The sequence below is a fragment of the Dysidea avara genome, chromosome 4 (assembly GCF_963678975.1).
Source record: "Dysidea avara chromosome 4, odDysAvar1.4, whole genome shotgun sequence".
NCBI classification, from domain to species: domain Eukaryota; kingdom Metazoa; phylum Porifera; class Demospongiae; order Dictyoceratida; family Dysideidae; genus Dysidea; species Dysidea avara.
In genome coordinates, this window is record NC_089275.1 from 29,721,283 (window position 1) to 29,738,305 (window position 17,023).

The 17,023-nt window shown below is 39.6% G+C and overlaps 2 protein-coding genes across 2 annotated transcripts in view; one reads left to right on the top strand and one right to left on the bottom strand.

The window, feature by feature from the left end:
- The window catches only part of LOC136254643 (uncharacterized), a 217,115-nt gene that overhangs the window by 183,452 nt on the left and 16,640 nt on the right, over positions 1–17,023 (bottom strand). The gene's annotated exons all lie outside the window — the stretch shown is intronic.
- Positions 1–17,023, top strand: part of LOC136254618 (uncharacterized) — a 248,088-nt gene that overhangs the window by 180,888 nt on the left and 50,177 nt on the right. Inside the window, exons 42-44 of the mRNA XM_066047362.1 lie at positions 3,083–3,193; positions 3,373–3,652; positions 3,844–3,907. Of these exons, the coding sequence (XP_065903434.1) occupies positions 3,083–3,193; positions 3,373–3,652; positions 3,844–3,907 (455 nt within the window). The remainder of the gene's footprint in view (positions 1–3,082; positions 3,194–3,372; positions 3,653–3,843; positions 3,908–17,023) is intronic.

Here is a 17,023-nt window from a genome sequence, read left to right on the forward strand (position 1 = left end):
TACAACTATTTGTAATCCTGGCAACAACTGATTTTTAAGACTGGTGATAGTCCTTTATTCCCACACATCATACAATAAATGCATGTGTATGCTACAATGTTTCATAAATGCTATCCCACTAGGTACCCGTGAGAAGGCTAAATAAAGCCTATGAATACATGTGCCATGGACGACTTGTCGACCTGATTCTAGCTCTATTTTATGCCGGAACAACAACAGTACAACAACTTTCTTTTCTCATTTACGAACAATGAATAATTAACACATTTCAAAAAATCTGTTCTCAAAAAATCTGTTTAACCAGAATTTCTATTTAATACACACACATTTAAATATAGTTACATCATTTGTTTGCATGATCCGCGACACTCCCCGGAGAAGATTCATCAGTATAAGGGTTAAGCCACTGTTTTAGTCTCTGTCAGGACTTTATCATGGCCTTACGAGTGGGACAGGTATTTTGTATCAAATCTTGCTGACTCTCTGGCAAATCATTGTCACCAGGTTCTATGATCTCATCACTGTCATTATTCTCTTCTGAACTGATCTGATTGTCTTGTAAAATTCCCTTTGCGTTAACATCTGTTATGTTTCGATCTCTGGGACACTCAATCAGATATAGAAGGTTAAGAGCTCTCTTGAGTACCTTATGTGGAGCAACAACAACCTTAGCTGATTGAATCTGTTTGTCACTACTCTGTATTAATTCACTGATACGACCAACTTTTCATCTTCCTCTTGGTAAGTTCTCATTGATGAGTACAACATATCCCACTTCAGGTACAGTTGCTGCTGTGATACGAGGACATTTCAGAAACAGTTGCATTCACTCTTGCAAACTTGTTAATATTCACTCTTCCACATAGTCCAAAATTGATTTAAATGCCTCTGTCCACACTTCCATGTTTGTAGCAACTGCTCTGCAGAACCTTTCTTCGTTGTATCGTATTCTGGGTCACTATCTTCCGTTAGATCTGGTATAACATGGTTAGAGTGTAGGGATAAGAAATTCATGGGGGTAAGAATGACACTAGAATTAGTGTCATCATCAACATAAAGCCATGGGCGAGTGTTGATTACTGCCTCAACTTCAGTTAAAACTGTGACTAACTGTCTTTGAGTTAAACACCTGGCACTTATGGTGTTTCGAAGAGCTCTCTTAGTAAGACCAACAAGTCTTTCATAAAATCCCCCCATCCACGGTGTCAACTCAACAATAAATCTCCACTGTATCCCTTGATTAGAAACAAATTCATTTAGCTTTTCATCTGTCATCACCTTTCTCCAAGCTTTTTCTAGCACTGTTCTCGTAGCTTTAAATTGTTGTGCATTATCAGACAAAATTAATTTGGGAGCTCCACGTCTGGAAATAAAACGACGTAGACAGAGAAGGAATTCTTCTGCTGACATGTCCTCCACCAACTCAAGGTGGGTGGCTCGCACAGTAAAACACGCAAATAAACAGACCCACACCTTTCTCTCAATCTGCTCTATTGACTGGTCATTGACTTGGGAGAAATTCTTCACAAACATTGGTCCAAAGTAGCCAACACCAGTATACTCAAAAGGTTGAGACCTTGCAACACGTACTAGGCATCCCGAGGATGCCTAGTTTGATGTACATGTTCATATATATATATATATATATATATATATGAATATGTACATAAGTACAGTAGGTATTAGCAGAGGCATAGGGAGTAAGGTTCATAGGGTTTCAGGCAACTTCTTCTAAAGTTTAGATTTTAAGTTTAGCTACTCCTGAGTAGGAACTGAGCACACCATTTTTAGTTTGGCAGCACAGAGTAGCGAGTAACAACATGCAGTACAGCACAAAAATTTGCAGTAACAGACTGTATGAAACTTACATTAATTCCTCATGCAATTAAGGATCTAGACACGGAACATGAGACCGTAGTGTTTTTGAAAGATCAAGATACTCTAACAGAACAGCCAACTAATACTATAATAGAGCATTCACATAAATATCCATGTGCTAACAGGCTTATTAAAGTGATAAAAACTCTATTGTTGGAAAGTGATATGGAAATTTCAATTTCAGGATTTCATTTTCATTTAAATGGGGAAAAGAATACTTACAGACCAACACATGTAGACCATGTAGTGATCTTATACTGCATTTTTGACCATGGATATAGATAGACCTTTAGTATTGGCATTTATGTCACTCAGGTATACAAGATGCATCCTCGATACCATTAATTATAGCTAGTTAAAATAATATTTTGGTTAGGGTACAAATCATTACATTTTTGCAGTGCACATGGTTATAAAGTATGTGTAACCTTACTAGGGGGCACTCTGCTAATTCCTATGGCTTCACATGCTAAATAATAGTTTCCATCGATCTCTACTTGTTTTCCACTCCCTTATCAAATGTGTTTGGGGTACTTTACAATTATCATCTTCAGTTAGAATTAGTGGTTACAAGACTTGGTTTAGTGTTTTAGGCCAAAAAGTTCTTCAAATTTTGGATTTAGTCTCTCAGCTTTAGTTCTATGTTCTAGACACTTCATCATCTACATAAGTAAATTTGTAACAAAAGTATGGAAGTAATTTAAAGTACTTATTCAAATGGGCTAAATGGTTCTATGAAAAACAGCAACCTCACTCAATTTAGTTAGAGGAACCATGGCAGTCAAGTAATAACATTATCTAAAATTCTGTTTCTGTATTTTTTATGAGAATACTGTTGAATGCTACCATAAATAGCTACCATAACTAACTACCATGACTAAAGTGTGCGTCCAATGTTGGTTTCACCACTTCATATATAACATAATTTTATTCACAAAAGCTATAAGACATAGTTGCCTGTCCCCTTAAACAAACAAAGATTACCATAATACTTCATAAATGAAACATGGCATTCAATGTCTCTCAGCAACTGGGGCTGCATCCCAAACCCCTGATCAGTGTGTCAGTATTACTATGGAGTGTACTGCTGGAAACTTCCTTCGAAACATCATTAATAATTTGCTCAGCATTGCCATATTCAGGTCCATTGATGCGATTCTTATATTTTGCTTTGAATCTTATTTTGACATGTACACCAATGCAGAATTTATAGGATGTCCATTTGAACAAGATACCACATGGAATATAACATGGCCAGCAACTAACATCAATGAAGTAGCAACACAAAAATGTCCTGGTGGAAGTGAAGCAGAAGGTACAATATAGTTTTTTATGTGTGCTCATTATAATAGGGACAATAAGCTAGTGTTACATAGAACAGTTCATTATTTTGACTTTTTATGCTGGCAGCTTTGTTTGTACGTGTGTACTGTACAAGTATATGATGGTACAAGCAAACAAACCAAACAGTATTGGGTCTTTACTTTGAAACAGGTTTTGCTACCAGACGATGTCTTGAAAATGATCAGTGGGACTCTCCAAATGTGTCACAATGTAGAACAGTTGAGCAATTAAGACTTGAAATGAGAGCAGAAGAGCTCGCCAGCCTTGTTCAGAATAGATTTGTTAATGAGAGTAGAGACTTGACACAAACATTTATGCCAGAAGTTGTGGAGAATATTGCTGATGAACTACAGGAGATCACAAACACTACACAACCTCTTCTACCAAATGATGTGTCCTCAGCTGCTAACACTCTGGACACCATCATTAGGTGAGTGATTTGGCCTACCGATTTTCTAAATACATCACCTATGTTCAATTTATTTATTTTCTGATTATGCTATTAAAACATGGATTTCCACTAACTTTATACTGTAGCTCAAGTGCTCTGTGTTTGCAGAGCATCAATACTTAATGGTATGGTTTTCATTTGAATATATATTTTGTTCATTTCATTTACAGTGTGACTTTAATAATTGTTGAATCAGATGAGCTGGATCAGGCTTTGCTAGAAAATGTAGTTGAGGTATGTTCATACAAGTATGAATGTTCTATAAGTATATGTTAAAGCATTGCCGCAAGTGTTATATGAAAAATAAAGCATGAGGCACGCAGCTGAGATGTTAATAAAGCATGAGGTGAAGCCAAGTGCTTTATTAGCATCGAGGCAAAGCACCGAGTTTCATATAGCACGAGCAAGGCAATGCTTTAAATGATTAATGGAATTTTCTAGTTGTGTAGCTTCACCATACACTAGGACTCGTAATTAACATGTGTTGCACAAATTATTAGCAGCCTGAATGCACACAAACTAGTTTAACAAAGTAACACACGTGTAGTTCACCATAGTTTGGCATAGTAGATGTTCATCACATATTTTGGCAGGTTTTGGTCAAAACCCACAATCGATCTATTGTGACACATGGTGAAGTATTTCCGTGATATCTCTAGGACTTGTCCGTTTACATTAACAAACGTAACAACAACGTTATCTTCTCCCACCCATCATAAAAGTATTTAGGTATGTCATATAAAAGTAATCCAGTGGTAGAATTCGTATTGGCTGGGGTGATTGACTACTCAGCGTGGCGAGGCTATCAGCCTTCACCAGCTTGGGTGATTAGTCATATTGGCGTGAGCGCTGCAGGCTAATACTAAGGCATGTGGGTAACTGTGCTTTATTGCCCACAAAGAATGCTTTATTACACCACAAAGAGTGCTTTATTGTACGAATAAAGCACTCTTTGCGGTGCAATAAAGCACTCTTTGTGGTCAATAAAGCACTGTTTGCCCTAAAGTGTACTTTATGAAATTTAAAATACACTTTTCCTTTGATCTCGCCCATGCAAAGTTCTATAATGACTAATTATAATAATAATAATGTGAAGTCAAACAGTGTGTACTGTTATTGTACTGTCACCTGCTTTTTTTAGATCTGTTGTACAGTGTGTTGTAAATTTCCAAATAATTATTAGTAAGCTGCATTGTTAATATAAAAGGTTGAATGGAGCATGAATTGGTTGGAATTAATTTCGATTTATGCATACATTTTCAGGCTTGCTTACCTCAAATTCAGCACTCATTCATAGTTAACATGTTGATTGCTGGGGCCCACCCCTGGGAATAGTGGCAACAGCTACCATCTATTGAGGATTAAATTAAACACATGTGTTCACATATATACATTTATTTACCTAGCTATCCACCCTTCCACCACACAAAGCTCTACATTGCCTACTCTTTTTCCTAATGCTAATCTCATAACATTTTCCCACAAAGCCAGTAGTGTACATGACAATAGACAAGTTCAACAATCATGCAACAAGAACACAATGACACCATAATAGCACATGAGATCATGCATGACACATGACATGACAATATAGGATGAATAACGGGCAACTGAGGAAATCATAGGGTGGGCAATAAGTTCTTCCATAAATAGGGTAGATGAATGAACATAGCATTTGCAAGTGATGATAGCAAACTACTAAGACACGTCAAATCGCAGCAATTGATCGCTAGCATCCAAAATGACAGACAAAGCTATGTCATGAGCATTAATATTGGCATCAATTGATAAAGCATTGCAGCTACATAACTAGCATCTAATTCACCCAAAATTCCTCCAAATTTCTCCAGTTGCCAAAGCTTTCGGTACTCCACATATAAAAATTATGATAGTACACAGACAGTAATATTATAGTAGCTAGTTATAATAACCACACATAGCACAGGTATGTATGAAGTATATGACACATCCCGATAGTATATAGAAAATTACGACAATAATAAATGAGCATACAACTAAGTGAGCCTGTATGTGTACTGATAGCGGTAAGCATCTTACTAAGCAGAGTTGTTGCAGGACCAGCAGGGTCTAATGCCTGAGAACGTATGAGTACCAAGGAGTGTGCAAATATAGCATAAGTATAAAGGAGTGTGTAAATATGGCATGAATGTATGTACACAGTACGTAGGTCTATCAATTGATTGTATGCAAGTGTCGGCTACCCATATGCAACAACAAATGTACACACGCATTAGTGAGCATTAAGTGAGTCTGAAAATATTGATATGTATTGTATGCAGCAAAAAAATTTTTTTTTCTTTTTGTGCAATCATGTAAGCGGACATAAACGTAAAAGCCATAAGCAACAGCAACAGTTGTATTCAAAGTTTGGATACAGCCAAGTAGTATGCATACAGATATTGGTAAGCATGAGTAAAGGTTACATACGTATGTAGTATATAAGCCTGCAATGATTTTTGACATATAGCAGTTTATATAGAACTCTTGTGCACGCAAACATTATGCACTGATGAAGGAAAGTGCAACTGAGGACTGGAGATATGTACCCCAAAACAAGATTTAAGGATAGGTTGCAGAGGGCACGGAAGGCTTTCAAAGAGCCCTAGACAATGACACCTATCCTACCGTTAAACCAGGGTAACACTATAGCAAGGTATTATTATATGTGTATGGAGAGGGGATGTGCAACCTTGGCATGGATAAATGCACCCAGCCTCCTACCTGCATGCAGCCACCAATGAACATGCATATGCCTGAGTATGGAGCATGCCTGTGGAAAGCAACAGCCATTGAGCTATATAGGTATGCAACTGTTGGTGTATACTGGAGATATTACAATTACATTAGCAACAGAACGAAACATTTAATTGCATAAGAATGTAGATAGGTTGCAAAGGCATGGAAAGCTTGTAAAGGGGCCCTAGACAATGACATCTATCCTACTGTTAAACCAGGGAAACACTATAGTGAGGTATTATTATATACATGGAGAAGGGATGTGCAACCTTGGAATAGATATGTGCACCTCCTAACTGCATATAGCCACCAATGGACGTGCATATGCATGGGAATGGAGCAAGCCTGCAGAGAGTAACAGCCATTGAGTTATAGGTATGCAACAGTTAGTGTATACTGGAGATATTACAAGTTACATAAGCAACCGAAGGAACGCAAGTTAATACTGAACAGAAAAAAAATCAACCATAACCAGTTAGTTCCAGGTATACATGTACAAATAAGCATGAAAGTTTAGTGGTTAATATTGTACTTGTGCAGCAATTAATTAGCATATGCTAGGATGGGCAAGCAACTGCAAGAGAGCAAGCAACTGAAGGAGAAATGAGGTGTACAGGATAGTGTGGAAAATTGCCTCGCTTTGCACAGCTGAAGTGCAGCGGCCACATATGCATGTTCAATGGCAGAAAGTTACTGCAATGTAACTAACTGGTGGCAAATTTCACATAAGCAAAGGTGGAAACGGAATAACCCAAGCACGTCTAAGAGCTGCCATGCTTAAGGAGATAATAGTATTACTAAAAGAATAGACACTGTTGACCATTGAAATGTATGCAAATATCCACTAGGTACATAATTGATGGCATAGAGTGAGGGGGTTGGTGTAGAAGAGGAGTGGTTACCCATTTGTAGTAGGCCAATCATGGAAGTGTAATGATGTCAGTGACAGTAATGATAATGAATGAGCTAGTAAGAATAGAATGGGATTAGACAACTGAGGTCATTACTGAACAGTGTAGCAGTCGCATAAGCATGGTATTACATGCAAGCCAGTTAGGACATGCCTGTCTGCAGAAGCAGTGATAACTCGCAAGCCTATAGTGAAGAGCATGCATACAGTGGCAGAAATACTAGCAATGAAGCAGTGGAAGTAAAATACTTGCGGCAGAGTTGTAGTTCAATAGTAGTGGCAATAGTAATAGCAGATATGCAGGAGCCATAAAATTCATGTAGCAGCGCTTTGGTAAATGATTTGGTTGCATATCTGCAAGTAGCAACAGCATCGTACAGTACTCCACTAGTCTCCGCACTCTCAGTAGATCATACATTAGTGGCACCTTCAATCTCACAGCAATGATTACATTTGTGTGGCCGCAATAATGTTTCACGAAGTGCCAATAATTTTTTTTGTGCTGGAGCCATAATATACATGCAGCAATAGTGACATTCATGCAGCAGCCGCAAATGGAACTGGGCAGCTGAGGGGATCAGGTTGGGATCACTAGACACCGTAGTAGCCATACTTGGGCAGTATCGCATATCGGCCAATCGATGTCTGGGATATATACGCTTTAACAGAAGCAGTAATAACAGTGGCAGCAGCAGTAATAGCATTGTTGCAGCAACGATAACATTCATGCAGCAACACTCTCAGTGCAATAGCAGCAGCAATAGCAATATTCATGCAGCAATGGCAATATTCATGCAACAGCATCCTCAGTGCAATAGCAGCAGCAATGGCAATAATCATGTAGCAGCAATAACAATATTCATGCAGCAGCAATATTCATGCAGCAGCATCCTCAGTGCAATAGCAGCAGCAGCAGCAGCGGCGGCGGCGGCAGCGGCGGTGGCGGCAGCAGCAGCAGCAATACCGCATTTACTTGATTAAATGCTGCACCTTTAATAGTCGCCACACTTGAGTGGTCCCACAATCGATTGTGAAAATAATGGCTTAAACATCGTTCACAAGAATCGAGTGGTCGTGGAGTTTGAATAGTCGCCGCATCGATTTTTGGAACTAAGGTAATAAACATCGCTGCATTTAATCAAGTAAATACGGTATTCATGCAGGAGCAACCTCAGTGCATTGGCAGCAGCAATAGCAATATTCATGGCAATATTCATGCAACAGCACCCTCAGTGCAATAGTAGCAGCAATGGCAATAATCATGCAGCAGCAATAACAATATTCATGCAGCAGCAATATTCATGCAGCAGCAATATTCATGCAGCAGCACCCTCAGTGCAATAGCAGCAGCAATAGCAATATTCATGCAGCAGCACTCTCAGTGCAATAATAGCAGCAATAATAGCAGCAATATCATTCATGCAGCAGCACTCTCTTGGTGCATCATGCAGCAGTATTCTCAGTACCTCATGCAGCAGCCATCATGCAATAGCAATGTTAGTGCGCCACCAACAAGGCAACAATAGCAACAATTACCTTGATGTAATAGTTTTAGGTAATAGCAACATACTTTGCATAGCATAAAAACACAATAGCCTCATAGACTTGCAACAAGTGTTAATGAATACATGTACATGCACATAAGCGCAATCGGCCAGCCATCATGCTAGATCAAACATACAAAACTGTTAGCCATACGTAGAACATGTCATCATGGAAAGCTTGTTCAGTAAATACTTGCCCATTGGCTGTGGTCTCATCCTCATCCCTCAGCTGCCACTAAACCATATTATGGAGGAGTGTACAAACGTAGTTTAATTAAAACGTGTAAGGTTTTTTTTTTTGCCATGCACTACATTCATGCAGCAGCACTCTCAGCCAATTATGCAACAGCAGCATATCATGCAGCAACACTCTCATTATGCAACAGCAGCATATGCCGCAGCAGCACTCTCATTATGCAACAGCAGCATATCCTGCAGCAGCACTCTCAGCCCAAACATGTAACAGCAGCATATCATGCAGTGCAGCACTCTCGATCATGCCATGGCAGCATGTCATGAAGCAGCATTCTCAGTATGATAGTGTTAAGCCATTACGAGTTTTTGATTTTGCTTTTACCAACAGTATATGTGCCTGATAACACCATATGTGACCCTTAGACATCACCTAGCTAGTGCTTGTATGTATAGGCATAAGTAGTGCCTAGTGTGAGTGACCTAACAGAAGCTGAATAGTAGGAGCACTTACAGCTGGCAAATCATTGACGTAACATATTGTTATTAGAGCACAATAACATTCATGTGGCATTATCATGCAGCAGTGCCTTATGCAATAGCAGCATGCAGCACTAACACTTAACTAAGGTGTGAGCAACAGTAATGGCATACATAGCATATAGAATAAACACAGCAAGACCTCATGCAAGATCAAGGCACGTGTTAGCTGTGCATATAAACATGCTAATGGCGAAAGCTTATAACACTCTGATAACAATTAAATAACTCGAACAAACAAGTGTAACGGCTGACAACACTTGAATAGACAAGCCCCGAGGTTTATGATAAACTTGAACAGACAAGTCTGGAAGCTAGTGATAGAACGTTAATGGACAAGTCTGAAAGCTAATGACAAGACTAAGCCAGTAGAGCAATTCATTGCAGCATCACTTTAATTATGCTAAACTTCTTATAGAACATGCGTGAGAACTCAGCCAGTACCCCACGATGGCCATTCATCTTATTTTAATGGTGCGATCAGTTTCGTTCAATTTAGTGCGCCGCATGCAACACGTGTCACACAAGGAACGAGCTCACCAGTTATAATGAACTTCCAGTGATGACGACCTTGTTTCTTTTTACCATCTCAATCAATTCCGAAGACTGGAATGACTGCTACAAAGAACCTCCAGCCATGGTAGCTCAGCTCATACACAACTCGTCTAAGTGACACATTTTGTTCCCCAACCACTGTTCCTGGTTCACCAACCACTGTTCCCGGTTCACAACACAACACAACACTAGCAGTCTTGTTTCACCTACTAGAACGTTTCTCATTCACCTTTCAAGAACGTGGTGTGTCATGTGACCGCAAACCTGTTAAACCAGTTTGTCGATTACACAATAATTTAAACCATTTCAACATTACTTCATGTGCTTAGATTATAGCGCACCCTTAGGTCATAGCATACACTTTGGTCTCAGAAATTATGTGCAAGTTCTTATTGTGCTATATACATCTGCAGCATGCATGTTAACTTCAATTTATTGTGATGCAATAAATTACATCTAATTGCGTAATACATATTGCTATAACCACTGCAGCACTGATTTACTATGGCCACCTTGCTGTTCTATGCTGTGTCATTGCATGTGCAATAATGGCTAGCTTTGCTAAGGGTCATTCCATGTCAAATCACCGAGAAATTTTAGGGTCACCTCTCATATTTTGACGAAACTTGGTGTGTTTGTAGTACCTATGGTGCTCATCACCCATACCAATTTTTAGCCTCATACACCACATAGTTTCTGCTTTATGACGACAAATATTTTGAATATTTCATGAAAAAATTGGTCCGTCTTGAGTTACAAAATCAACTGTAGCTCACCACTGTGTTACTATTTTCAGTGATTAAAGACTGTTAATTGATCTCTCAAGTAATCCATAAACTATGGGATATAAATTTAATTAAGGCTCTACTTTAATCCTTAATATTTCAAAACGTGCTGCTTCAATTTCTTTGAATTTTTTAGTAAATAATAATTAGGTTATGGTCTATTGTTAGTAAAATTTTTGCGGTGAGGCCACAATGGGTTCAAGAGATATAATTAAATCTAATCCAAAACAGCCAAGCTGTAATTAATGTTTAGTTACGCTACCACTCACCTATTTACGTGCTCTGTTCCTCTGATCTTCATTCTTCACCTCCAGCAATCCATTGATTGAGGAGGGGGTTTGGTAAGTGCCAGGGAGATTCATCTGCCATGGTATATGGCCTAGGCAAGGTTATGTAATTCCAGCGGGGCCAAAGTAGGAAGTACTTTTGGTTTATTGATGCTTGGGTAATGAAAGAGTTTAGAGCAGAGAAGCGTCTCTGTCCTAAACTCTTTACAATAGAGGCCAAACGGGAGAACCTAGTGGATAAGGCAGATATCCTAAGTGAGGCCCCCTGGCTGTCTCAGACTCCTCTAAGGAGAATAGAGAACTGCTTATAGCAGTAGTAGGTGATGTGTTGACCTGCGGGTCATCACTAATTTGTGTCACGTGGCTTAAGCCAGATTGTGACAGCATCAACACCTGTGCGCAGGTGCCAGATTGTGCTAGTGATCTGGTTGGGAGAGCGTCTCCTGGTAGTGATCTGGATGGGAGAGCGTCTCCGGCTAGCAATCTGGTTGGGAGAGCATCTCTAGTTGGCAGTTTGAATGGGAGAGCATCTCCTAATAATGATCTGGATGGGAGAGCATCTTCAGCTAGTAATCTGGTTGGGAGAGCGTCTCCTGATACTGATCTGGATGGGAGAGGCAAGCAGCTGTTAGCAACCCAATTTCCTGATGGCACTCTGAACTGGAGGGGCTTGTCTGTGACTGCAGGCAGGATAAAAGAGCATCTCTCCTGACAAAGATTTGAACTGCGAGCGTCCCTCAATAGCAATCTCTACTTGTGGTAGCAGCTGGCAGGGTGAAGGAATCCAGGCTGGCACAGTGAAGGAATCCAGTCAGACCTACAGCTGAAGAACTCGCAACAAAATGCATATGATAGTACAGTCTTTCATGTAAATGTTTAGAGTACAACAACAACAACAACAACATTATGTGTCTACTTAGCTTGCTCCACTGCTTACCAGGGCTGAGCGATACTACCGTTTTAGCGATATATCGCGATGTTTTGAAAGTATCGATATCGCGATATTTTGTTATTAACTATCGTGATACCATGCCTGTACATTACTGTCATTAAAAATCCATTTGTTATGCAGTAGTAGGCTAAGAATTCTTGTAAATGATAAAGTCCACCCATCTGGTTTCCCCTGCAGAGAGGTGTGAACACCATACCAACCTCACAGCATGTGTTACAATAACTGTTACTGTAAACAAGGATGATAGTGGCTAGTTTGTTATCACCTATAAGGACTTCCTACAGGAATGCTGAGCAATAAGCTATGTAGCACCAGCTATGATTGACTTATTGGTAAGTAGCGTGAACTATTCAGTATCGTGAATAGTGGCTTTAGAATCGATCGTGATACCAAAATGGCAGTATCGGTCAGCCCTACTGCTTACACTACATATGTATGTAAGTACCACTATTGACAATGGGATATTGACTAGAATTTTTAACTGCCAACATACTATGCCAATTAACATAGAGTACCTGTGTGTAGTGAAGTTTGTGAACTGTTCAGTGGGTAGGGACAGGGTGGGAAGATTTGTTACAACAGGTATGAATTACTGCCAACGTGTTCTGCTCACTTTGTTGCGCATGCGTTGTTCTTATTGGAGCCCACTGTTGCATGCTAATATTTTGGGTACTTGCGCAGCCTGCGCTTCACAACATTAACTGTGTTTAATAACTTAAACTTTATTTAATGTTTAGTTACGCTACCACTCACCTATTTACGTGCTCTGTTCCTCGGATCTTCATTCTTCACCTCCAGCAATCCATTGATTGAGGAGGGGGTTTGGTAAGTGCCAGGGGGACTCATCTGCCATGGTATATGGCCTAGGCAAGGTTATGTAATTCCAGCGGGGCCAAAGTAGGAAGTACTTTTGGTTTATTGATGCTTGGGTAATGAAAGAGTTTAGAGCAGAGAAGCGTCTCTGTCCTAAACTCTTTACAATAGAGGCCATAGGTAGGTCATGATATGTATTATGTATATCGTGATCTACCCCCCCAAGCATCAAGGTTATTTATTTAGACCATGCAATGTGCAGAAATGATGATGGTGGCAACAGCTAGTAATATGCAAGATAAGCTATGCTTGCAGCATACAGAAGATGATGATGATGTGCAGGCTGAGCAACGGTGACATACAAAACAAGCAGTGGCAGTGACATACGTTGGTATACGGACAAGCAATGGTGACGACATACATATCAAGTGTGACAACGTAAACATTAGGAAGACATAACGTACACGCAAACTAACATGCAACTAACAACCCAATGGTGTGCCCCGTACCAATTGCCTGGCAAAGTTGTGGAACACATCCTAACCATAGAACTACAGATATATGACGAAGACACTGTATCGTGTACACATTAGAGCAAGCACTGTGTTTTGATACAATTCCTGTTGAAGATGTATAGGTTGAAGTTTCCTTTAATGACAATAAAATGGACTTTTCTTTGGAACTATTATAAGACTCAAGGGGTATGGTGTGCAAGAAGCTGGCACAACGCCATCAAACTACTATGCAAAGTTCTAATATGTACTTGGCTGCTTTTCAACATACAATTTATGATAACCATGTGTTTGTGTTGCTGTTTTTACAAAGCAACTCTTATTATTTCACATTTACTGGGGGTGTACCAATAGAGAAATTTCTGAACCGATCCAATATAAAGCGATATACTGAGTCAGAACACCGATACCGACCCAATATAATAAAGTGCAGCTATACATTTAGATTAGAGGAAACTGAGAAACTTTAACTTGCCATAAGATACACTTAGTAAGTAGTTCCAAGTGCTAACAATCACTGCCAATGGTTGATTGCCTGTGGTGGTGTGGCCTCAATTGACAGCCCCAATTAACGGTCGAGGCCGTGAGGCACCCACAAGTTTATTTTATTTTATATTATTATTATTTAGTGCGTGCTCCCACCAAGATAAGTCCAAATCACTCCGTATTTTTAATGGCTTGTAGCAGGAGCTTACAAGCGCCGAAGGCGCGAAGGAGCGCGACACTAGTGGTTCCAACATTTGACTAATTACTTAAACCTCAGTCCATGTAGGGCATTCATCCTATATTCGCTGCTACTCAGTGGTTTATTGCGTCATCACTTTTAAGCTGTTAATTTTCAAAGGAAGCCATGATGAGTCTAAGTACTTGTGTGCTATTTGTAAACTAAAAGGGACTGAACAACTCTTAACAATGAACTAAGTAGCCATATGTTTTGTAAGCTCTCTGTGCTGTACTGAGGACCAGAAGCGGAGTTGTGTTGAAATAATTCTTTTAATTACCCTACCAGTATTACTGACACTCTATGGCTGCATATTAACTGCTAGCACCTGTTAACATAACCAAGCACAGCCCAGGAAATTACTGCTCTCTTTATAAGGACATGTTTCATTAACAAAAGATAGAACACAGCTATATCCTGAGTGTCACGCTCCCCCCGCGCCCACAAGCTGCTGCTTGTAGAGATGGCTGGTTGTTTCAAGCTGTGTTTCTAGTTTATTCATCCCATGGTTACTTTTATTTATTTATTTTTATTAATTAATTTTTTTTTTTTTAATTTTTTTTTTATAGCTCTCCATTATGATCATTTTTGTATGGTTATAACAAGGAATGTCTGCTATGCGCGTATTTCTATGGCTTCTCGTAGCGTAGCACTTCTTTTCAAGGATAAAACTACTGTTTCCCCAGCTTTGTTTGCTATATAACAGAGGGTATAATGCGGCTTTACCATGGCAAAGACTATTTCGGTATATTCTATTGATTTTGGCAGCTATATTGAGACCAACCGATATTGGCAAAAGACAAAATCGCCATATTGGCCACTGATACGATGTACCAGTACATCCCCACTGATTGTATACAAATATATACAGTGTGTGTGGGTACAGTGTGCAAGATTATACTAGTACACCAATTGGTGTCATACTGTTGCTTACCCGATGCAGCATCTTGTTTGAGGCCGTTTCGCGATAGTCGTGGTGTTTGTCCTCGAAGATTCTAATTGATGCCCACCACGTGATTTCCCTGCATTTTTGTTGATTAGGTGGCGTCCGACGAACTGGTTATGGTATGAGGTGGAGCTGTAGTTACTGTTGGTATTGAGTCCAGCGGCGTCGGAGCTGTCCCAGGCGACCGTGACACCGTGCGTGGGCCAAGGTAAGCAACTTGTGGAAACGACCCTGAAGGTGGCTACTAGCATTGTAGTATCGCATCTTGTCACGTCGTCGTCCTGTCCGGAATACTTGTTCCATTAGGCGGCCCTTCCTCCGGCTTGACAAAGCTCTTCGCTTGCTCAATCCAGCAGTCGACCTTCCCAAGGACGACGAGCTTCCCTTTCCTCAGTCGGCGATAACTACGAGTATTCATCTTGAAGATTAAAAGCCACTGTAACTAGCAAGATTTGTTACAACAGGTATGAATTACTGCCAACGTGTTCTGCTCACTTTGTTGCGCATGCGTTGTTCTTATTGGAGCCCACTGTTGCATGCTAATATTTTGGGTACTTGCGCAGCCTGCGCTTCACAACATTAACTGTGTTTAATAACTTAAACTTTATAAAAAAACAGTGCGGCCCTCAAAAAGGCTATGGTGAAAAAACATGTGAAATCCAAGGTGGCGGCCAAGAAATGGCTGTGATGGTAGGTTAATGGTAAAATTTTTAATAACGACAATTCAGGTGAATTTTTGTGCCACTTGGTCTTGGCAAACAATTCACCTAAATTGCTGTTATTAAAATTTTTACCATTAACCTACCATCACAGCCATTTCTTGGCCGCCACCTTGGATTTCACATCTTTTGTCACCATAGCCTTTTAGAGGGCCGCACTGTTTTTTTACAGCTTGGCTGTTTTGGATTAGATTTCATTTCTTTTTGTATTTGTATACCACAGGGACTTTTTTAACCTGTCTTTTTTTTCTTTACCACAGGAAGAAGAAAAGATGAAGCAGATGTACTTTAAATATTTCTGATTTTATCAGTAAATGTACAAATTATATATATAATACATAATTATATTTATTACAGAACTCTCCATGGTGGTTTCTTTGTAACTGAACACTGTACAAGGTTACTTCTTCTAGCTGCCCTCTCTACAGGGTGAATTGTTAGTAGCTGAACAATTTACAAGGTAACTTCTTCTAGCTGATCTCTCTACACGGTGAATTGTTTGTAGCTGAACTATCTGCAAGGTAACTTCTTCTAGCTGATCTCTCTACAAGGTGATTTGTTTGTAGCTGAATTCTGTGCAGGTGATTTGTTTGCAGCTGAGCTCTTTACAGAATGGTTTCTTTGTAGCTGAACTCTCTACAAGGTAACTTCTTCTAACTGATCTTTCTACAGGGCAATTTGTTTGTGGCTAAATTTTCTACAGGGTGATTTCTTTGAAGCTGAACTCTCTACATGGTGATTTCTTTGTAACTGAACTCTCTACAAGGTAATTTCTTCTAGCTGATCTCTCTACAGGGAGATTTGTTTGTAGCTGAACTCTCTACAGGTGATTTCTTTGCAGCTGAACTCTCTACATGGTGGTTTCTTTGTAGCTGAACTCTCCACAAGGTAACTTCTTCTAGCTGATCTTTCTACTGGGAGATTTGTTTGTAGCTTAACTCTCTACATGATGGTTCTTTGTAGCTGAACTCTCTACAAGGTAACTTCTTCTAGCTGATCTTTCTACAGGGTGATTTGTTTGTAGCTGAACTCTCTACAGGTGATTTGTTTGCAGCTGAACTCTCTACATGATGGTTTCTTTGTAAGTGAACTCTCTACAAGGTGACTCCTTCTAGCT